Raw genomic sequence first — 24,764 nt, forward strand, 5'->3', positions numbered from 1 at the left:
GAGCTCAGATAAAGCCCCCGCAGCAACGGCCTCCCGTTCTGGGCTCCGGACCGCTGTGTGGGAGGAGAGGGCCGAAGAGGCAGGGTTCGCCCCACCGCCTTTGCTCGAGATTTACGGGAATAGCGGTCCTTCTTCCGCAGTTCCGGTTCATTTACGTGGGTTAGTGACCTCTTCTTACCGCGCAGCGCACTGTGCGAGAGGGTGGAGGCGACAGAGGAGAAGATGTCCCCTCAGAATCGCTCATATGAACGTATGAGGCGGCCTTGCATTGAGTTAGATCATTGGGCCGTCGAACTCAGGGCTGTCTATCTCCAGTTAAGAAGGCCTTGGCTAAGTGCCACCTCCTTAACTGTAGATATCGGGGATTAAATCTGCGAGTTTACCCATGCAAAAACTGTTCCCCACCACTGAGATGCTGCTCCCTCTTCAGGACCCCACCCCCTTCAGGGCCACCTCGAGTTGGGAGTGAGGAAGAAAGGCCCCCCGAAGTCCGTGGTTAAGAGATTGCTTTGCTGCACCTGAAGCAGCTTGGGTGGGAGACAGTGGCAGCTGTAAAGCTTTCTTAGTGGGTAAGATGAGAAATAGGAGACTGTAGCTGGATGTGGTTGAGTTCTCATGTTGCCTGGCAGCTGAGTATCTTCTCTAGGTAGTGACATGGGATACTTAGCCAGCCTTTGGGATAAGAATTAGGATTGATCTTGATGGTTTGTTACAAAGTCTGTTATATTTGGCAGTATTAAGTATACAAAGAAACAACATAATAGCAAATGAATGTTTGTCCGTAGGAGAGAATTGCAAAGTGTTCTCTTTTTTTAAAAGGGTTGCTTCCTGTATGACTGAAAGCAAAACAAAGACTTGGTTTGCATGATCAAAACAAGTAGCTTAAACCCTAAACAGTCCATGGTTATTTGAGGGTTCTTTAGCCCTCCAACAATCCATGTGTACTGGGTTCAGATGACATGATAAACTGTGACCTGGCAGTGATTATGCAAATCATGCCCAGCATGTGCTGCAGCTCACAATAATCCACTGTGGCTTGTTTTAATCATACAAACCAGCTCAATGCCATGCCTAAGTAGAAAAATTGGAGTGTCATCCTATATGATCCTGCAAAGCAGGTCAGTGAAACATAAATGTACATTTGCCAGTACCCTTATAGGAAAGCTGGTACATGTGAAAGCTGTTGGAAAGTCAGGTGGGACTTATAGCAAGAGTTGTTTTATATAGAGAAAGCATGGCAATACAGCATTTAATACTAGAGGAAATAAACACAGGCTACAGCCAGTTTAAAAGAAATTCAAATCAACTTAGGGGGCAATTCTGTGGCTCCTAGACAGTATCTTGGGGGCCATAGGATACTTCAGATCAAGGAATTGGTGCTCTGCCCCCCTCCCCACCACTGCGGAAAGAACTGCACCAGCTCCTTCTCTGAGATGGGGAACTCAGCTTCAGTAAAGGGGGCTTTCTGGTGGGCGGGGAGGGGAGGGGACAGGAGAGGCTGAGATACAGCTATCCCAAGACCTTTCCAGCCTCCTTACCTACCCCTCTGACATGCCCCAGCTAGACAGGCAAAAAAGCCCATCTAGTGAAATGGCAGAGCAGGAGGAATGGGGAGGCAATGATCACTGCCACTGTGCCTCCCACTCTGTACTGGATGCTCATAAGCCTCAGAGTTTGGAGGCTTGCCAGCATTGAGGAGGTGTCATAGCATTGTGCCCTTACTTTATTAGTGCTTTTATGCACATCATCAGAGAAGGTTATCTAACACTGTTTAACTACAAGCACCCCCTAAAGCAGGATGTGTGAGTGTTAGGGATGGCGGAGAATTTCTCCACGAATCTCGGGGAGGCCGAATGCCAACGCATTCGGCCCCCTGAAATTGGCGGTGAAATTCTCCGCCCCCCCCCCCCCCCGGGCTGGGACTTACCTCCCTTGAATATCCCTCTTGGCGGCCGGTCCTGGCAGCGGTTCGGCGGGGGCAGCGGCCAGTCTTCCGACCGGTTGCTGCCGCCGCCATTACAAAATAAAGGAAAAAACAACAACACGTGATAGGCTACGTAATGATTTACGTAGCCTATCACGGCTAGATTCCCAAAGTCAGCCGTGATAGGCTACGTAAATCGTTACGGAGCCTATCACGGGTGACTTTGGGGAAAGAAAAAAAACGCGTACGCAAATGGCGGCGCCCATGGGCGCCACCATTTGCGTTCCTTATTTGGGCCCGGGTAGTCTATGTAAAGATTTATGTAGACTACGGCGAAAATAAGGGCAACACAAATAGTGTTGCCTTTATTTTCTCCGTAGTCTACGTAAATCTTTACATAGACTACCCGGGCCCAAATAAGGAACGCAAATGGCGGCGCCCATGGGCGCCGCCATTTGCGTACGCGCTTTTTTTTTTTTGTCAAAGTCACCCGTGATAGGCTATGTAACGATTTACGTAGCCTATCACGGCTGACTTTGGAAATCTAGCTGTGATAGGCTATGTAAATCGTTACGTAGCCTGTCACAGGTGTGTGTGGGTTTTTTTTACATTTTCTTTTTTATTTTGCGGCCGGGCGAGGCAGGGCGCCCCCCCCGGCCTGAATTTCGGCCGGGCGAGGCGGGGCGCCTCCCCCCCGGCCTGAACTTCAGGGGGAGAACCGAAGCGCCTCTCCCCCACCGCGAAGCAAGCTGCGGGACCAGGTAAGGGACTTTCGTCCATCCCTAGTGAGTGTAAGTGAGCGAAGACATGAAATGTGGTTACTTGATTCCTCTCTGGAGCGATCCCACATGGCACTTGTTGCTGAGGCAGAAAAAGAAGGGAAGAAGAAGGGGAGGGAGCAGAAAAAGGAACTGATCAAGCTACAGGAATTCTCTATCTCCCCCTAGTGTCTGGAAGCATGCAGAGTTGTTCCTATTATTGAACAAAATCAAGATAGTTCTTAAGGATAATATTGCTGCTGGGCTTCCCCTATTTGGTTGTTGGCAGTGGGAAGGGGGATAGAAGTTGTTGTTACAACTCTCCTTTCATTCACTCAGTCCTGCAGAAGCGTACCATGGCAAATGTAGACCTACTGAATTTTCATTTTTTGTTTCCATCTAATAATAGTACCTTGGATTTCAAATAAAATTGCTCTAGTATCCTGATCCTATGTAAAGTTAGGCTTGCCTAAGCCCATTGATTCTATTAATGGGATATACATGTGTAACCCTGCATTGGATTGGGCTGATTAGCTATTGGTTAATTCACTCTTCTCTTCTTTGGGAATATTTTGGATGTATTTTTTGCGTATCTGTTCTCCTGCTTTCCATATTACATTGAATGGTAGCAACTCTTCTGTGAATTAAGGGCATGGCTTGTGATTAATCATATTTTTCTTACATGGATGAAATTCAGCTGAAAAACTAAAGGCTGTCACTTGGTTAAGGCTGTGACTATTACATCTTTCTTAGTGAGACTTAATTGAGAATTAAACTGTGGATGCTCTTTAAATTTTTCAGAACCATGACTGCAGAAACATGTTTTAATGACTGCAAAAATAAACGATTTTGGCCCACTTGTTTTCATAGAAGGAAAGTAATTTCCTATGCTGTGATAAACCTACATTTTTATACTGTGATAAACTTGCAGAACTGTTTAGATACACGAAGTGCAAAAAGTTGTCAACGATATTCATAAAATCCTCTTTGTGTAAGGGGCTGGATACAAATCTGATTTTGTGTGTGTATACTGAATCAAGATGAGTCTGACAGTGCTTCAAAGCATGGTTTGCTATATGGGCATTCACTCAGTTTTATCTTTTGAAAGTCATAATAAACTAGGAAAGGAAAAGCGTTGTACAATTTTCTAATGTAGTGATTAGTGACTGGAATTATGATCAGTTTGCATGTAATAAATTTAGAGAGCAATCCTAAGGCCCCTAGACAGCATCTGGTGTGCCATAGGATGCTGCGGATATCCTCTGGGCCCATGCACAGAGCTAAGCGTACAGAGGAGGAGATGCAATGATGGGTCTTCCCTCTCCCTCCCAGCTGTGGTGGAAAGCTTCTCTTATGAGGTTGCAACCTTTAACTCGTAAGAGAAGTCTGAAAGGGAGAAAAGGGGACATGCTGGTGGGCGGGGAGTGAGAAGGCCAGGATACACAGTATGCTATGGTCTCTCCAGTCCCATCTGCTTTTGTACTTTAAATGGAAGAACAGAGGTGAATTGCCTCTGTCCTCCTCTCACTTGCCTGGCTCATGCCAACAGGGCATAGGATAGACGGAGAGCTCTGAACTAATAGACAAAGGGGTCTGAGGAATACAACCCATGGGCCTGTGCCCTGAGTTCAAATGCTGCTCTTACCCCAAACCAGAGCCTGAGATATTGGTATCTATCTATTCTAGATATTATCCTAAAATGTGGGGCTGAATGGCGTTATTACTTGGATAATGTAGCAGTGTGTGGTGATGGAGCAGTACTTCGCTATACAAGTATATTTAGAAGCATTGGTTACACATTGCTGCATTACTGCCCTAATCCCTTTTCTTTCTTTTTTTCAGAGTGAAGATACACAGCAACAAATTATCAGAGAAACATTTCATTTAGTGTCGAAACGTGATGAAAATGTTTGTAACTTTCTAGAAGGAGGCTTGTAAGTATGACCAAATAAGCTGTTTTGTGTAGCATTGAGGTTCATTATAGATGCTGAAGTTCTTAAATCAAAACATAAAACTCTGTAAATGCCGCATACACTGCTGTGATACCTATTTGATGGTGGCAAAAGGCGTCATGTCATTCCATTCTCACTCCTTAGTTGAGGAGCATCTGAATTGTTGTTAAACATAGTAAAAAAAAAACCAGTCTACCTTAAGAACCTTGCCATGCTAGCAAGTACATAATGACCTGGTTCGCACATAACACTAACTCAGGGGTAGGCAACCTTTTTGGGTCCAGGGGCACGTTTGCCATTGTTTCCAAGACCTATGGGCACACTTCTCCCATTGCCTGCTCACCCCGCTGCTTGTTCCACCCTAACTCCCCCCCCACACTGTTTGTCCTGCTCACCTGATCTCTCAGTCTATCTTCTGAGTGTGATGGGGGAAGAAAACACAGCAGCAGTGGCAGGAAGAAAGGAAAGGCAGCAGTGTTGTGCAAAGAGAAGAAAAGGCAAGGTGGCAGAATGTGTGAGTGAGGCGGTGGAAAGAAATAAAAGGCATCAAGGGATAACAGTATGGTGAAAACAACAGTGGGAAAATGGAGGAAAAGCAGGAAGGTGAGCAGTGTGCAAGCGGGAGTGGGGAAGGAAGGGGTCTGCCTGGGGGAAGGTGGTGTGGTCCTGGTAGGCTCGTTCAGGGATGCTGGTGAGTGCCATGTTGGCTGCAGGCACCATGTTACCTCCATCTGCACTAACCCATGGCTTGTCTGACCCATGGTTTGTCGAATTCTGAGTTGTTTAAACCATGGGTCGTTGTTATGCCTGAACTTGGAACCGTGGGTTTTTATGGGTTGTTTTGCCAGGCTATGGAACTGGTGGGCAAGAGCGGTCAAAAACTCCAGCTGCTCTACATAACAACACTACAGCTCTCCAAAGGCATTTGGGATACAGTGGAGAGCAAGTACAGAAGGAGGGAAATGAACAACCCAGTGTTTGAGAAAACAAAGTACAGCTTGTTTGATCATCTGCCAGACAAACCATGGACAGTGCAACAAACCATGGGTTGAATAATCCATGGGTTAGTGTTATGTGCGAAACAGGTCACTGTGACAGTTCCTTTCACTTACTCATTGCAAACTTTATCAAAGAACCCTTTTTAAAATTGTTCAATTTTTTCACTGCTGGACAAGATAGTGATTTTTTGGGAGGAGGAAATGTGATCCTGTACATTTGGAAAACTTTTACCCTGTCCTATTTTATGTAACTGTAGCTTTTATTCTGAGTTACTTCACGTGTATTTAATGTCAACAACTCTGATAGTACAAAGGGAGTGTGTTCAGATTATATGTCACTTATGCAGTCAATACCTGAGCAGCCTTTATGAGCTGAATAATTTTGATGCATTTTTATATAATACTGTTCATTTGAGTAGTTACCTTCAGTATATTTCAGATCATTAACTATCCCTCTCAATAGCACTGTGGATAGACCTCTGCACAATATATGCAGCTGTGGTATTCAGCCTGCTTTAGGTGGAGTCGCTGACTACTGATGCAAGTGCAGTAATTTTAATTTAATGTCTTCCTTTGGCACCTGTGTACTTAACTACTGTCTGCCATTTCATGTGTTTTTTTCTAATTAAAAAATGCTGTAGCCACTAACAAAGTCAACCTGGAATGTTGCTGTTAATTGCTCTGATGCTTAACTTGTTCTGTTTTAGATTAATAGGTGGATCTGACAACAAATTGATATACCGCCATTATGCCACATTGTACTTTGTGTTCTGTGTTGATTCTTCAGAAAGTGAACTTGGCATTTTAGATCTAATACAAGTAAGTCATTGATAGGGGAGTCAGTATGTTTTTGAACTGTTCCTTTTTGATTTTTAAAAATTTGATAATGAAAATTATTCTATTTTATTAAATTTAAGCCAATGAGACCTTGAATTAAATATATATTTTGGTAAATTAATGTTTTGAAGGGCTCAGTTCTGTACCTCGTGCTTTGGAGAGCCCCTAATTGGGCAAAATCTTTTTGGCAGTGCCTATACAGCAACATTTTAAAAAGCAAAACTATAGGATTCACACTGGAAAAGAGGCCATAGTAAACCACTGTTAGCCTTCAGGTTGTAGTGGTATGCAAAAGTAGCGAGACTTCTCAGAGAATGTTTCTGTTGTTTTTTGTACTCATAGGCAGTCTGTAGGATAAACTGGTGTGAGTTAGTGGCCTGTATGGTGAAATGGCATTTAGCAGCTGCTTATGCTGTAAACAAGGCTGGATTCTTATGCACACTAGGGAGTAAGCTCTGTGGGACTTACTTCTATGTAAAAATGCATAGGATTGCACTGCCTGTTTATTTTTCTAAAATGTGTATACATATGCAATCAGAAGATCAGGGTGTGAATATTTAACATGGCTGCTTGGCTGTTGGCAGATTGCTGGGCATTTTAGTCCAAGATATCTGGAGGGCACCAGGGTGGGGAAGGCTGCTTTAGGAACATAACGCTGCCTTTATGTTCCTAAGGTTATATTATGTATAAAGTGGTTTGTTCATAAAATTAGCATTATGTTTATAAATATTTAAAGGTAAACACAATTAGTAAATTTGTAATTATAGTGTGAATAAACTATACTTTTAAATTTAATATGTCAAACATGATAATATTATGAGCACACCAAGGTATACATAAGATATTTTAGTTCCTAGTTTATGTCTGACCGGTGGGAACTTCAGCAAGTAATCCCTGAAACATCTGAATCATCCTAGAAGCTAGAAAAAGCAGTAAGAACTGGTGGCAGATGAAGACTGGTGTACAATATCTGTTCCTGTTAGTAAGGAAGTTTAGGGAAATTCCTAAACCTGTTCCTGTGTGTGGGGTGGAGTTTAGGGAAATCTGGTCTGAAGGGAAAACTACTGAGTTTTTGTTTAGCTGGGAAAGACGCAGCTTAGGAATGATAAGCAACCATATTTAATTTAAGAACCTTTAAGCAATCTCAACCTATTATTTGAAGAGTAACATTTTATTTACTTTTGTAAATAATTTCCATTAATTTTTAAAAGATTTTATTAGTTTTCCAAAATAAAATCAACCAAAGCAACAGGAAGAAAAAGAAAGAAAAAAGGAAGTAGATTTAAACTTAATGTATTTCTTTTTATCTAATTATTGACAGAGGGTAGTATATTTAACGTCTATTTGTATTCTTCTGTTTTACTTTACATAATTTGCGTTAATGAACATCTTATTTTTTAGTCATTTTGACAGGCTGTTTCTAGTGATAGTGTCAGCCCCATTCTTACACCATAGGAACCAGGTTACTGAGTTTCTTTTAGCTAGAGTGGCTTTATTCTAGTGACAGCAGTTAAAAGGTTCTATAGGCAGCATTCTCTAGTGATGAGGTTCTCTAATTGAGAACTTGATTAAAAACTGCAGCAGTGAGGTCTGTAGACCCAAGCCTCAAATTTAATTTAAAAAGAAAAGAAACAGCTGTGATAATCCATATGCTGTTCTGTTGCATCTGGCGACAGTGGCAGGGATAACCTACAGTGTTTTTCTCATGTGTGGGTTTCAGATTAGAACCATGTTAACTGACTGCTATAGCATCTAACCAGAACAAACTCAGAAACACAGGACTCTGTAGAACAAAACTCAAACTGTCAAGAATGCACATTTTCTTCCATATTATGATATGGTGACTTTACTCACATGTTGGGAAACTGAGCATGACTTGGAGCATCCCTAAATATCTAATAAATCAGATCAGTAATTTTAATAAAGAACGGAAGAAATAGCTATGCTGGGAGTCTTACAGAGAGAATGTAAAAAACATTTCCCCCCATGGCTTCATTATTTCCAGGTATTTTACATCTCTAGTATTTTTATAAAAGTATTCTTGTTTTTTAGCAATCAGTTTTTGGGGAGTAAAGGCTGGGTAATAATACATAAACTCTTTGTGTTAAATTCTAAAAGAAAATATTTAATAATCCAAAGCTGTTCAGTTTTTCCTTTTGGGTGGGGGACCAAGCATAGTCCTTGGGGAAAAGATGGGGAAAATGTTTTTTTACCTGGGCCTTCACATCTCTAATCAAAGCCTCAAGGCTGTTCTTTTTTTATTGCAGCAGACTAACAGAATTACCGTTCTGGAAATTATAAAATATGAGGAAGTGAAATTGCTAGGATAGAAAAAGACATCGGGGACATTATCTGGTATGTTCCTTTTTGTTTTGGCCAATTTCCCTAAATAACTTATCGGGTGTTCTCAGATATGTAGAGTGCAGTAGTGGTCAGTGGCCAATCTTACTGGGTGAAAAGTGGTGGGAAGCAGCTTAGCACGTTGCATACAAAGCAACCCCCCAACCCCTTTTTCATAAAATTCATTTTTCCTGTCCCACAGCAACCATGGCCACATCAGTTAGGTTTTTTGGTATTCAGCCAGGAATTTTCATCTACCCCAGCCAGCCATGATCTAGGTACTGAGGGCACCCACACATGGAATTCTTTTTGAAAACAGCAACAACTCCCCACTCTTACATAGCATAGCACAGCAGCCACACCTAACCCACCTTTCTCTTGAATTCTCTCTCTTCCCCCACCCCATTAAAAATGCACGTTCTGAATTGCGTGCATGGCTGGCTCCTTGGCTTCATTTAAAAGAAAGACAAAGAAAGCTCTCGAGCTCTCCACTGTCTTCCCCTCTTCAAAAATAAAATCTGTGCTCATCTTTGAGTCTCAGTCTGAGGCAGTTGCTGACTGGTTTCTGTTCCTCTCCTTCTCGGAGGCAAATTGTAAGTTGCTGCTGCTGTGATCTCTGCTGGCTGAGTCTCCCATGTTTTTTTTTAACCTTCCTTCCCCCTTTGAAGCTAGTTGGTGAATTTGGTCATGCAGGATCTAGTGACCATGCCCTGGACACTCTTGGAAATGAACACTGCAAAGCCTTGTTGGAGGTGGCCCCTCCTGCTTGGAAGAGAACATGCTAGAGCGACACTGCTGCCAGTGCCTTTGATCTTGTAGAGGATCATTTCGCCATGGCACCCTCTGGGAAATCAGCCATTTTAGGTTGCTTTTATCTGTGCACTCCCTTGGGTGTGGGTGCACAATTTACAAAATGAAGTCAGTCCCCAGACCTGCCAGAAAGCTCAGCAGCAGCCATCCAGCATAATCGTGCCATGCTAGCAAGACAGTAATTAATGTGAGTAATGTAATATGGAAGCTGTAGGAGGTGGCGGTTGGTGGGGAGGCGCTCCACTCAGAACAATCTTTTTCTAGCATCACCTCTGGTAGAGTGCTTAGGGGTATGAATGCCTGGGAAGAAAAGCTTTTCCCCCACTTTTTTTGCATTTGTTGTAATTTTTCAAGAAATACAAGTTAGAAAAACAAGTTCCTGTCTAACTTAATATGGCCGCAGTGCTGATTCCAATCTAAAATAAAACATGTTCATTTGTACAAATAGTGGCCTGGTTCATACATAATGCTAAACCATGATTTGGTTTGTTGAAATCTGGTTTGATATGTCTGAACCCATCCCTGCAAACAAACCATGGTTGGTTAACCAGCTATAAACCACAAATAGAATCCTTGGTTCGTTGTTGTTTTGCAAAGTTTGGCTTGTTCAAACTATGGCTTGTCATGATGTCTAAACCCAGAACTGTGGCTTATCTGTGGCTTGTTGGCACTACTGTCCGCCCTGAAACAGCTGCCCAGCAACAGCAGTCTGAAAATGAAATTGTTCTGAAGGTTGGCAAAATGGTCAGGAGAGAAGCAGGAAAAACAAGCCCCAGTTTGGTTGTTTGCAAGACAATTCACAGGTGAAGCAACAAACCATGATTAACATAAACCACGGTGTAGTGTTATGTGCGAACACAGCCACTATCTAGCTATGGCATAATGGATCTTTAATATTAGTTTTATTTGTAATGGTTGAATAGAATTAATTGAATTAAAAACACCAAACCGGTTTTATGTGTGGTACCATATGTAATGCAGTTACCATCTTAAAATAGTACAGTAAGTTTAAATCTGATAAGAATATTCCATACATTTCAATTGCCCCCCAAATTTCCATTTTTGAAAAAAATAACTTCCCATTTGTAGAAATGCTATAATCCTCCTCCTCTGCTGTTGCAAAATGAAATAGTTATGCTTCATATGTTCTATTATGTTTTGAACTTCTAAGTAGTATTTTCATGTTAATTTAATGCCCATATGTATTAGGGCCTAATTTTGATTTAGGTTATGCTTTATATCAAGCATGTGGATAACATTCATTTCAAACTCATTTTTAAGTTAAGTACATTGTAATCTATTACTACTGAGTATTCAGCCTTGCAGATATGTACAACAAAATGTGTCAGTTTCCGTGCTCTATTATAAAGTAGAGCAGTCGCTCTCTGAAGAACATGGTCAGGGAGGTAAGTCATTGTAAAGCTGAGATAATCTGAAGTGCTACTTGTGGCCCACATTTTGGAACATTAATGTATTTAAAATGCTTTCGAGATTAATTGTAGAAAGTAAAAATGAATATTATAGGGATTGGCTCAAACAATGAAAATGGGCTCCATAGAAGCATCCTGATTATTTCAATAACACATTTCACATGGAATATGGAATGCGTTACCAGGCCCATTGATTGATACAGCTGTGACTTGGCAGTGATTTTTGCCGTTATGATAGGTGAGAAATGTTCCCCAATAAAGTATGAAGTCACTTTTGGGTTACTGTGTATATACTTGTAGATAGGCCAGTTCCCTCATTGTATTGTCCATGTGATTGTGGGAGCACATGCAGCCATGGATAGAGTCTAGGTGCATTCTGTCAAGCCAGCTCTTACTGTGTAAACTAGTGCTACGATTGGGTTAAGATGGAAATAATTTATTTAGAATTAACACCATTGTCATAGAGACTGGAATTTTATTTGGCTTCCTGACTAATGTCAGTTATAAAATGAGAAACCATGCAAATATGAGCTTTTGGGCACTGGCTAAATTGCCAGACTGGTTAGCCACTGCTTGTGTGTTTTTTTAATTGATCTTGCTGTAAAGGATTTCCTGTTGACTACTTTAACTGGACTAGCTACTCTTGTACTTATGTTATTACATATCAAATGAATGCACAGGGGTTGGGAAATAGCCATGGAATCTCTCTCAAATTGTAATATTCCATATCCAAATTTTCATCTTTCATTTAAAACAGCAAGCGCATATTATTTGTGTTTATAATTTTATTACCGTTAGTTAAAGTAAATGGATCCAGACAAAGTTTGTTGAACTTAGTTCCCATTGAAATCAAAGGGACAAGTTTGTCATGACTTCAGTTCAATTCTCTTAGTCTGGATCCAACTCAATATCATTAACTGATCTATCGGTAAAGTAAAAAAAAAAAGGGGGGGCGCAGTATTCTGTCTGGCACGATTGCGAATGTAAATTACATTGTGCTGGCGTAAGCTACCTCTAGAGTGATGCCAGTACTGTTTGCTGGTGCCGCGGGTTTTGGGGGAAGCCCTCTGTACCAACAAAAGCTACTGATGTTGTGCTAGAGGTAGCTTATTGTTAGCAGACTGCTTGGCTTCAGAGTAGTCATGGCCTTCCACCCAGTACTGGCATGGTGGCTTTAAGAAAAGTTTTGTCCGAGCTTAGGTGGGAAGTTCTAACATTTGCAGAGGAGCTCACCTAGTAGTTCCTGGTGTGGTAGAAAAGTTGAGGCTTGGCCTCCAAACACGCAGAATATTAAATTAATCTCATACAAGTACCCAGGTGTAAAATGATTTCCCCCTCCTAATAGACAGGAAAGACCTTCAGGGTATAGAGCAAAGGGAGTAAGTGGCTGAACTAACAAACCCATGGTTTGTTAACCGTGAACAAACCAAAAAGAGAACCCATAGGTGGTTGTTGGGTTGTGAACTCTAGGTTGTTTAAATCATGGATAGTTATGTACAAACCCAGAACGAAGGGTTGTTCATGGGTTGTTTTGGCAGGCTATAGAGATGAAGGGCAAGAGTAATAAAAAAAAAACCCAGCTGCTCTAAATGCCAGTACTACAGCAATGCAAAGGCATTTGTGATACAGGGAGGGAGTGGGTGAAGGTGGAGGGAAACAACCCAAGGATTGAGAAAACAAAATGCATCCCTTCATATTTTCTCATTCTTGTTTCTTCTAGTTGGCAACCTCCTCTGGAAGAGGTGGTCCACTATGAAGTTCCACAGTTAATTTGGTTGTGCAGACCCATTCCCAGAGAAAACAGGAGGCAAGCATATAAAATGCTAGGAAAAGTGAATGAGTGTGTGTGTTTAACTTGAATAGACCCATTTATACCTTCCTTCTTGATACGGTGACTGTGCATCAGGAATTGGCCTGATCATACCACCTTGCCTTAGAATAAATCATCCTCTCACCCTTTGTTTCCACCCTGCTCACTAGGCTCACCCCAACCCTTTCTTTTTCTTTCCCAAGAGTTTTAAGGACCCATATCTCCCTATCCCCACCTCCTCAATCTCTAACCCTGACAAACACTTGCTACTGCAAGCTGAACAGCTAGCACTGAAGCCGGCCTCTGCGAGAGCCCAGCTAATTTCCCCACAATTCACATTCTCATTGTAGTCTTAAATCGTTTATTAATCTGTATATGTAAACTGCAATTAACTTACCACATTTGCTTTCCCCAAAGTAATAACTGTACATTTTTATTGATGCTAAGAAGTATTTTCCATTGGTTGAAAAAGCTTGTGTGGGGTTTTTTATATATATTTATTTATTACATTTATATCCCGCCTTTTTTCCTCAAGGAATCCAAGGCGGTGTACATAATCCTCCTCCTCTCCAATTTATCCTCACAACAACAACCCTGTGAGGTAGGGTGGGCAGAGAGTCTGTGACTGGCCCAAAGTCACCCAGTGAGCTTCCATGACCGAGTGGGGACTAGAACCCGGATCTTCTGACTCCCAGTCCAACACTCTAGCCACCACACCACACGGGCTCTTGTGGATTGTTTTGGGTTTCCCTCTTTGCCACAGACAGTATTGTCAAAGATCCTTAACAGGTGCACGTCGTGAGAACATGCATAAGTTTGCATATGTGTCTAGAAGAGCACATTCAGTAACATTATTTGGTAACCCATTTCAATATGGCTTTCGGACGGGATTTGGGACTGAGACTGCTTTGGTTGTCTTGGATGAGTTACACCAGGAACTGGATGGGAGTTCTCTTGGACTTCTCGATGGCTTTTGATACTACTGACCATGGTATCCTTCTAGACCATTTGTTGGGGCTGGTCCTTGAGAGCACTGTTTTACAGTGATTCCATTCTATCAGGCCGTGGTGCTGAGGGATTACGGTTTGACTTCACAGCAATTGGCCTGTGGTGTCCCACTGGATTTTGTCTTGTCCCCCATGTTGTTTAATATCTACATGAACCTGCTGGGAGCTAACCCTATTGCTCTTTGTTAGCTAACACCAAGGGAGCACTTGAGACCCTTGAACATCATCTGGGTTCAATAATGGGCTGGATGAGGGTTAACAGGCTGAAGATAAATCCTGACGAGATGGAGGTGGTGTTGGTCAGTAGAAAGCACTGGAATTCATTCTGCCCTGGAAGGGATTGTGCTCCTCCTAAAAGGTCAGGTCCGTAGTTTGGGAGTGCTCCTTGATCCTATGCTGTCTCTGGATCTTCAGGTGGTGGCAGAGGCAAGGAATGCGTTTGCACAATTATGCTTTGTGTGCTAGCTGCAACCTTTCCTGAATCAGTCAGACTTGGCAACTGATTCAGCCATGCCTTGGTTACATCGTTTTAGACTATTGCAATGTGCTCTATGTGGGGCTACTCCTGAAGAATGTCCAGAAGCTCCTATCTTAAGGAGCGCCTCCAGCAACACCAGACAGGCCGCTTAACAAGATCAGCCTCGGATGGCCTTCTCTCTGTCCCATCAGCCAGGATAGCTAGACTGGTGGGGACGAGGGAGAGGGCCTTCTCTGTGGTGGCCCCCAGTCTGTGGAACTCCCTCCCTAGGGAACTCCGTCATGCCCCCTCTTTAATGAGCTTCCGTCGTGCATTAAAAACGTGGTTGTTCAGGCAGGCATTTGGGGTGGGTTAGGGTATTTTTTTTAAAAAAAATTTATGGTAAAATTTTATTGTTTTAAATTGTTTATGGTGGGTTGTACATCGCCCAGAGTGGCTGGGTGACCAGTCAGATGGGCGATTAATAAAATAAATAAATAAATAAATAAATAAAAGCTTCAATTAGTACAAAATACTAGTATCAGGATCGTATTACACCTGTCCTGAAAGACCTGCACTAGTTGCCAGTTGCTTTCCAGGCTCAACTAGAGGGGTTGGTCTTAACTTTTAAAGCCCACGGCTTTGGACCTGGCTATCTAAGCGACTGCCTGTCTCGTGTGAAAGGACTTTCTTCTGTTTTGCCCCAAACCATGGAATGTACTCTCCCAAGAATTATGATTTGCCCCTGCTCTCTTGGCCTTTAGAAATGGTGTAAAGACACATCTTTTCAAGTTATCCTTTTTAAATGGGTAGTTTTTCATATTTTATTGTTTGTAATGTTATTTCTTTTTATTCTTGCAGGATTTTATTTTAAACTGTTGTACACTTTTTAGCCGATAAGGTGGTATATGGATGGTAATAATACCGCTATAGCAATGTAATTTACGTTAGTACTAGTGCCAAATCGAATACTGCCCTAGAACTGCAATATTACCTGGTCATAAATCATACTGAACTCAGTGGGACTTCTGAGTGAACATGCACAAGATTGTGGTGTAAAAAAACCTACGTATGTATAACTAGTGTTAGGCATGTGTTTTCATGAAACTCTTGTTTTGAGAAAAAAAGATTTCTGGATAAAATGTTATTGGTTAGCTCCGTGTAAATATCAAAATAAAGCACTAGGGGGAGCTAGAAATTAACTTACATTTTGAATATATTTTATTTTAACCTTCAGATTTCACTAAAGTAGAAATGACTTTCTTAATTCCTGATACCCTGCAAGAGGTAGCATCCCTTTTTGTAAAGATTCTTGATATAAAGGTTTTGTCTGTAATGGCTGCCATCCACCTTTACAACTGAAGTGATAAGATTAACGTGCATAGTGTTAACTTCTCCAATCACCATAATTTAACTTTCCATCAGTAATTCCCCTCAATTGGCGGGTTTTAAAAGCTTGTGCTAACAGCTGCCTACATAACAAATTGTGATTAGCCTGTAGGCTAGGGAAACTCTAAGTGTCATTAGACCAGAGAATGTTTCATTCACCATGCACTTGAAAATTCTAATCTAATCTTTACTGTTTCAATAATACCTCCACTTTGCTTTCTGCCATAACCCTTCTCTACAACTTGAATCGTAACATTTTTGTGTTCTGGCTAGAAAGATTGGATGTGGGAAACCGAAGTTAGAAACCCCAGTTATAAAGCTCACAAGGTAGTCTTCTGGAAGCTTCTTTCTAGCCTGCAGAACTGTTATGAGGCTAAAATATAATTTCTGAGTTCGATGGAAGATGGGTCAGATGCAAACATAATAAATTAGATTATGTGCTCTTGCTAGTTAATTTTAATAAGTAATGAGAGATATATTCCATCTTGTTCCACAAGATGGGGTCCTACCACAGCAAAATCAGAAGTTTGACTGTAGTGTGGCACTTCTTCTTGAAATGGCTGTTGACATAACCAGTGTAAAGTGGAATTAAGCCTGCACAGTGCTGTACTTGCATGTAATTTGATAGGGTATCTTTTTCTAAATTGCTTTTAAAGGATGAGTTTGGGGCAGTGAACACTTTAAGCATGGTGGTTCTGGTGGCATTACATATTAGACTGGTCTAGGCATAATGCTAAAGCACATTAGTGTTACGAGAATGAGCCTAGTTCATACTTGGGCTCATATGTTCCGGCGTCCTCCTCCAGCATGGCTGTGAGGAAGAGTTCATAAGCATTTACTTCCATTTTAGATTAATCACAGCTTGCCTTATCATCCAGACTCCTCAAACTGTGGTTAACAATAAATGATAAGTAACATTTTAACAGTGATTTCTTGAAGCAAGCTCAGCCATAGTTTAAGAAGCTGGTTTGTTTCAACAAGCCATAGTTAAGATTAACCACTGTGTAGGGTTCAGACGTAATGCTTGCTGCAGCTCATGCTTGTGACCGTAAACCATGGGTTAGCATTACATGTGAACCAGGCCATTTTGTTTTAATCTGATTCTAATATTGCTATTTGCTAAAACACTTTTTCACTTTTGGAGTTGGAAATAAATGTGGTTAAACTAAAAGGAATAGATACGACCTACTATCACCATGTAGTAATGTAAAATACTGTTAAGTGTAGGGATTTTTTGGGATGTGTGTTGCAAGGTAAAGTGGTTAGTAAAAAGGTAAAAATTTATCCCATGATTACTAATGAGGAGTCTTAAAGGTGCCATAAAAATAATACTTTATTAATCCTATGGATCATGTTTCTAATACGAGGGCTTTCTGTTGCTAGTAGAAGGCTGGGTACTACCAAGTATATGTTGTCATGGGGTTGGATCTGAAGAAAATTTCACAGAAGGAAGCTGGCAGAAGCTGACTTCCCTGTCCTCTCGTCTTCCAGCAGCCCCCAAGCCCTGCAAAATGCTTCTCTCATGGGTTGGTGGAATTTCCTAAATCGCGTGGGCTGTGGTGCTGAGGAGAAGCAGAGGGGAATCCACAAAAACCAGGTGGAGACAACTTCCATCAGCAGGAGCTCTGTTCATGGCAGTTTCCTCCAACTAGTTTTCAGGGATCCCACCCTTCCTCCTCAGCCCTCAGCACCCCATCCCATCCTGTTCAGCAGCGTCCCCCAGCGCTTCAGAGAAGCATTTGGGGGAGCTGCTGGGGAAAGGGGGCAGGGAAGTCAGTTTTTACTAGCCCTCTTTCACATGCTTTTCTTTCAATCCATCCTGTGGTAGGGAACAGATCTTTGAAAGATTCAGCTTGTGTTTAGCAAAATAGTATTGTCCTAGATCAGAGGTCTGGATTCACTCAGGTGATACATCTTGAAGGCAAGAACAGGGGGAGCAGCCTGGTACACTCTTCTTTAGACCTGAAGGAATACGTACAACTCTGAGACATACCTCTTGTGGATCAGAAATTGAAGAAATGCAAGGTGAAATGCAGATTTGAGTCTGACTCATCATACAGTTTGAAGATGTGTATTGGGTGTATTTCTTTCCCCTAATGAAAACTTACATCAGAAGCAACCCCAAGTCAAAGTAATAACTGGCTCCACAGATGTGACAAAGTTTCAAGAACAGGAAAACTTAAAAGTATGGTTTGCGCAGGGATCAACAAATTGTATCAGAGCTAAGAAGCCAACTATTATTTTCTACTAGCCAGCTGTAAAGTCCAAGCGCACCACAATACTAATGTAATAATATGATAATTTCTCAAATAATCAAACCTTATTCACAAAACCGAATTAATAAAAGGAAAGCAATTTTTAAATCTTAATTTTATTTGTGTGTTTTGTAAAAAAAAAAAAAAGAAGAAGAAGTTTTGAGCTAAAAATGTGAAATTTATTTTGGAGTAAATATTCATAGAATCCGAATACTTTCACTGAAACTCCCTGGCCATTAGGTATGGAAAGCCTTTTTAGTAGTAAATCAATTTTAAAAAACAGATTTCAGTTTTTAAAAAGAACTAGTCTCTGTTCTTACCTGCTAGATAGCACAAAGGTGTAGGAAAAATGTGGCATTCTTATAGTAGTGCTGGATGGAAGCACTGGCAACCTGGCATTATTGGGGGCAGTTTCGGATCCAAGGAAATAGGTTTAGGCTGGTTCTCTAGGTCATTTACCTTTGCCTAGGATTGGTTAAGAGCACCTGCTGGCTGCAGCACTATGCATAATAAATAGACAAAAAGAACAAGAACCCAATTACAGATACCCTGCAAATTATCCACTGCCACAAATTATCCACTGGCACAAAATATCCCTATACATAGAAGACTTCAGCTGCAGTTCTGTGCAAACTTAGTTGGGAGTAAGTCCCATTAAATTCAACAGAATTTGCTTCTGAATAAACTTGCATAGGAAGGATTAAGTATTGTTGCAGGGAGAGTGAGAAATGGAACCTAAGCTGCTGTTGCTCAGGTTTCCCTCATGCTGCAGTGTTCTTACTAGGAGGCAGGGGGTGCAGCCTCCCAGTGGCCCTTGGTCCCTTGGCTGATGGCAGAGGTCAGAGTGTGCCTTCCTTCAGATCTGCAGTCCCAGGATACATAACTGATACACAATAAATCTCTTAGTTGGAAGTACGGGTTATTGGTTACATTCCTGTAAGGTAAACTGGATTAAAATAGGTTAAGTTACCAAATGTTGAGGGGAAAACATTTTCTGCCTAAAATATTTCCCTAAAGTTTGGGAATTCAACGTAGGGCAAATGTCTAGCGTCAGTGAACTCTGTTGCTATTTCCCAGAACGTTTTTATATGTTTTGCTAGCTTATATTCATTATACATACTGCTTTTAGAAATGGTCTTATTTAGCTAAGAATTAAATAAAGCAGGCTTCTGTCTCCTTTCTAAAGGAATAATCCACATGCATTGGTGCATGTTTGTAGCAGTGGGTCGTTGCTCCTAAATAACAGCAGTATAAGGATGGTGCTTGTCTATCACCAAACATCCCTACCTTGGGGGCTAATTAATTCTGTATGGTCTATCCAGGTTAATGTGATGTTCAAGTAATGTCTGCATCTTGTGGGGAGAGCTGTCTAAATGTTAAATTGTTTAGCCTACCCTTCATTTGTTTTTTTAGTTAAGAATTTCAGCATGTTTCTTTAAACTAAGCCTCAAAAATATGATAGTAACTCTTTTTAGACCATAAGGGCACAGTCCTATGCAAGTTTAGACAGAAAGAAGTCCTAGAACTCCCAGTGTTATCCCCTAGCCATGCTAGCTGGGGCATTCTGGGAATTGTAGGACCTTTTTCTGTCTAAACCTCCACAGGATTGCACCCTAAGGGCGCAATCCCATCAAGATATGTGGCTGCCTATCCAAAGCAGGGCATCATTCCCTCCGCGCTTCTCCTGCCCTGCTTTTTCTGCTAGACAGCCAATTGCTGCTGTTTAGCTGCAGTAAAACAGAGTGGGGAGAGAGGCTGCTGTATGACACATTGGATGTATCGTACAGGCAGCTATGCTCTCCCCACTCCAGAATGCCCCCAGCCATGCCCCTTTCAGGCCGCTCCATGCTCCTCTTATGAGCATGGAGGACGGGAGGCAGCGCGGAAGTGGAGGAGGTCAGTTGTCAAGGAACTGTCCTCCAAGTATGGACTCCAAGGTCGGTTCCCGGAAAACAGCATATCCTATGGCTATCTAGCCACTGTCTAGCAGCAATAAGATTGCTCCCTTATTGTATAAAATATTTAAGCTGATAAAAGTGTTTTCGAAGTGCGAATTTTGATTGAAGTGTGCTATGTTTGACTAAGAAGCAGGAATGCTAAACTGTTAAGTTAGCAAAGTTTGATCTTCAGTAATGCACCTGGGATCTGCAAAGAGAATCCACTGCATTAACCACACATGTTGTGCAGTTACATTAGACTTCCAGAATTCTCTATGGTCGTCTGTGTTCTGTTTGCCACGTTTGCAGTTTGTCCATAATGGAATGATTGAGTTACTATTAAACTTTGACCCCTTGCATTTTTTCCCCCCACAGGTATTCGTAGAAACTTTAGACAAGTGTTTTGAGAATGTCTGTGAATTGGATTTAATTTTCCATGTAGACAAGGTACTGTGGTGAGCTATTATAACATGAATTCAAAATATTCTGCTGACAAGAAACATTTGTTCTTGTATCTTTCAGATGGTGAACAGTCCTACCCTTGTTTAAATGTCATCACTTTAGATCAGCTAGTCTTTTTTTTTTTCATTGAATAAATATGACCCGCAGCTTGAAGAGTAAAATTCACATCAGTTTTTAAAGATTTACCTGTGGTATTACTTTGTGAATAACTCAAAAGTCAAAACTCATTAAGGCTGCAACCCTATGCATTCTTTCCTTGGAGTAAGCCTTGGACATGGTGGGACTTCTGAGTAAACATGCAGATATTTGTGCTGAAAAGGAGCTGGTAGATATCTGGAAAACTTCCTGATTACTCTTGCATATATCCTGCTATGTGGAATTGTAGGTTACTTCAGCGTCTTCATATTTGGTAGCTGCATAAAAGCGTAGTTCATACTAGTGAACAGGCCACAGGTGAGGTAATTAAAAAAAAATCCAACTCAAATTAAGCAGTGTTTCTAAAAATTCAGTTTCTGAGGTGTTTGAAGGGTCCTCGCTACTTGCCACCAGTCCAAACTATGCAGGTGAGTGCAAAGAAGAAAGGTTAGGCAGTAGAAACAGGATATTTAGGAAAATGATGTGGAAAGAAAACATAAAAGTACTTGCCCCTGAGGTTGTAGAACAGTTTGATGGATGTTCAGAAAATTAGTCATTAGAGGGAATAAGATGCTTAATTCTTCTATTAAAGAATCACACAACAGGCCAGAATTTTTTGTTGTCTTTAATGGCTGTCAAAGTTTCTTCCACATGAGTATTCCTTTGTTAAGCATCAGTCCTGTGAGTTTATAATAATTTGTGGTGGATTGGTAATCTGTTAAAATAAACTAGAAGACAACTTTTTGGAAGGCCTTCCCTACTGTTTAAAATCTCTGATAGTTCCTCTGAAACTACTGTAATTTCTTCCAAGAATGCAGACTTTGACTGGAACAGTGAATGTTTATGAAGGCCAGCAAGCTTTCCCCTCACTTTTCCTAAGGGAAGTCTTGTTCCTTTTAACAATTACTAATATGCTTGCACATCTGGATTTGGAGAGGAGGAGGATGAAAAAACCAAGATACTTTTTTACCCTTGCAATTTTTAAGAGAATTTATTGAAATATGAACTGTATTCTGCCCTGAATCTGAAATGCTTTGTCAAGTGATTTCTGTGCCTCCTAGGCCAAGCTTCCTTTCTCCCATGGCTCATGTCTTCACTCTTCTGTTGGCTTCTACAAATCTGTGCCTTGCCAAAGTATTTTGAAATATGAAACACACTTACCCTGATTTGCATAATGTCTGAGCGTAGAGCCCTACTCAGAAATCATGGCACAAGAATGCTCTGAGTAACTGCAGTTGAAATGCCATTCACTTACATATGTTGTATAGTAATGCTCATATAAGATATGATAGCTCAAACATTGGTAAGAATGTAACAATTTTGAGCTGTATACAAACTATAACAGCGCAGGGACAAGACATCTCAAAGCTCTTGAATCAAGAGTTTTGAGTATAATGTAATTTCCAATATTTTCTTACTATACAAACAATGACTAGAATGAATATTGATTTTTAAAGTATTTATAAAGTGGGCATGCAGCTTTATTTAGATCTGGCAGTCAGAAGTTCAGATTTCTATAAATCTAGAACACTAACTGGATTATATTTCAGGTTCTTATTATGAGTAACCAATGCTAGAACCCTGTAACTCAGATATTTGATGTGTTGCTAGTTTTACATTCAAAAACCTAATTTACTGTAAGTAAACTTATTTTTATTTATTTAAAATATTTCTTGGCTGCCTTTCAGTGCGGAAGCCTTCCCAAAGCAGCTTACAGCAATAAAAACTTGTGGAAATTTGGTAACAAATACTTAAATATTAGTGATGCATTGGCTTAATCCATATGCCTTTAGTTTATTTTGTGTGTGTTTTTAGGTCCATAATATCCTAGCTGAAATGGTGATGGGCGGAATGGTTTTGGAGACCAATATGAATGAAATTGTCACCCAAATTGATGCTCAAAATAAATTGGAAAAATCTGAGGTAAGACTGAAAAGCATTAAAGTCAATTGGAGCATGATCTTTCAACTTGCATGATCTGAAACTGCCATGTATTTTTTAGTATTTCCTTATATCCAGCTGTTTGTATTGCAATAGATAAGCATTTAGTATGTGGCATGTTAAAACCTTTGACTGCTTAAATAGCTGAACATTCCCTTTTCCTTCTGTCAAGCTCACATCTGCCATTAGCATCTCTGTATAGAAACATTTCTGAGCTTCCTTTAGTCAAGGCTTCAGACTCCTATAGGCTGATTTTTCCCCCTTGGAGAATCTCACCTTGGTGTTAACTTTTTAGGAAACCTAATTGAAGGATGCACATGTGTTAAACAGAAATTATAGATGTTAATATAATGAATATCTGCTATGCATTAGCCAAAAACAGTTGAGAAGAAGTGAAGGAAGGACTTTGGCTAATCCTAAATTTAACAAGTTAACTATCTAGCTTAGCATTATAAAACTGGATAAATGGCATCTAGTGACATTATGTTGTAGAATTACTTTTTCCTTAATAGTGTAGGTCAGTTTTTCTGGAGCTATGTTAAATGCCTTTTAAAACAGTGGGCATCTAGAAATTGATGTCACCCTTTCTTTCCTACAAATAAGAATGAACAGAATATCAAAGACCCTATACATTGACAAAATCATAGACTCTTAGGGTCAAACTAAGTGAGATGTTAGATGTGTGATCTCATATGTCTCAATTTTTAAAAAAAAGCCATGGGGAGGGGAGTTCTAACCCTTTCCTCCATGTTGCTCCCCCTCCCCTGCCACATTTGCCTTAGAAAAGCGGCAATGAGTGCAAATAATGCTTCACCATGGCAAACAGCTTTGATCATGCTTTTAATGTCTTGTCTAGTTTGACTCTTAGTCTTTTTATATAGGCAGGTATGATGTACATTATCTTCCTGCTACCTACAAAAGAAAATGAATTTCCAGTTAGTATGCACACAAACTTGAGAGGTGAATTTCCTAGCAGTTTTCCTTGACCCTTCACAGTATTGCTTCTAATTCACAATTTGGTTGGACATTCACCTTCCTTTTGGTTATCTAACGTACTTTTTAATTAAAGAGTTGTACAGCATTGGCTGAGAAGCACAGAAATTGGGTAAGACATGGTATGGTGCATGCTAATATGCTAGTGCAAGAATATTAATAGATATATAATCAGATAAAATTGGAATTAGACTTCAATTGTGTAAAATCTAGTTTCCATCAGTGGTTCAGAAGAACTCACCTAAATAAGTGCTTTATCCATTTTTGAAGCACAGTTTTTTTAAAAAAAGAATCTATAAGCTTATTCTCTCAAAAACCTGAGGTTTAAATGATTGACCTGTAACTTGAGTTTTAAAAGAATTCTCTAGAAGGAGACCACTTCAATGAAATGGGCCAGATTAACCAATTTCCATTGCCTCATCTATTACATTTTTTGAGCGTGTAATACAAAATTTGACAGATGAATAACAGAAAAGTTATTGGATCATAGTGATGCTAGCTGTACATACTACGATTGCCTGTTACAGGTACGAAAGAAAACAGTGAATTAAAGAAGGCAAAGTAATCTCTGAATATGCTAACTGATCTTTTTAAGATACTTGGTATATCCTTTTGAAGATTTATTTGTTTACATGTCAACACCTAATCCCAACCATTGGCTTTGATACAAAGCATCCCTTCGGCTTGCATACAGGGTTGCGTTTTGCTGATCCCCTCCCTCACCCCCAGCCACAGCCCTCCAGGCCTGTTCATGTTGCACACCATTTTAGAGTGTCGTGTCCTCTGACCCTCAGGAATGGCTTTTCAGGGGACATGAGGGCTGCAGTGGGAATGGGAGCACAGTGAGAAAGCCCTGCTGCACACACAGAGCACTGCATGTGGTTCTTTGGCTCTAAGCCGTTATTCCACCTAATTGTTTTAAATTGGTGTACAAAGATCACTTTCCAAAACATGAATGGAAAAGTATTAGAATTGGATATCTGAACTATGTGGTTATTTTTCAGCACAAAACTTTAAGAAATTTGAAAGCAGCATCAGTTTTGCTCAGCTTTTAGGCAGTTGGGCTCCACTTCATAGTCTATTTACCCCTTGATGGTTTTGTTAAAAATGAAAGAGCCTGCTCCTCAGTAAGTGGGTAGATCGTTGTCTTAGTAAGAAATCAAAGTTTTTGTTTTTAAAATAGTAGGTAGTGTTTACCAACTGAATTTGTAGGACATGGATATGGGGAAGTGGTACCTTCTGCTTCTCTCTTTGCAAGTCATGAGCAACTTTGGTTTTCCATTTCTAATATGTGTTGTACAGAAGCAGAAATTTGGCAATCACTCCGAA

General features: G+C 40.7%; 1 protein-coding gene across 3 annotated transcripts in view; it reads left to right on the plus strand.

Annotated features, from left to right (window-relative positions):
• The window catches only part of AP3S1 (adaptor related protein complex 3 subunit sigma 1), a 38,544-nt gene that overhangs the window by 680 nt on the left and 13,100 nt on the right, over positions 1-24,764 (plus strand). For 2 of the 3 annotated variants that reach the window (XM_084833909.1, XM_084833912.1), the window contains exons 2-5: positions 4,525-4,616; positions 6,340-6,451; positions 20,280-20,351; positions 22,317-22,424. In XM_084833909.1, the coding sequence (XP_084690035.1) occupies positions 4,525-4,616; positions 6,340-6,451; positions 20,280-20,351; positions 22,317-22,424 (384 nt within the window). The remainder of the gene's footprint in view (positions 1-4,524; positions 4,617-6,339; positions 6,452-20,279; positions 20,352-22,316; positions 22,425-24,764) is intronic. The other variant, XM_084833911.1, reaches the window with a different exon arrangement.

This window comes from Heloderma suspectum, chromosome 2 (genome assembly GCF_057233095.1).
Source record: "Heloderma suspectum isolate Gila_16-S chromosome 2, 16-S_ref, whole genome shotgun sequence".
Taxonomy (NCBI): domain Eukaryota; kingdom Metazoa; phylum Chordata; class Lepidosauria; order Squamata; family Helodermatidae; genus Heloderma; species Heloderma suspectum.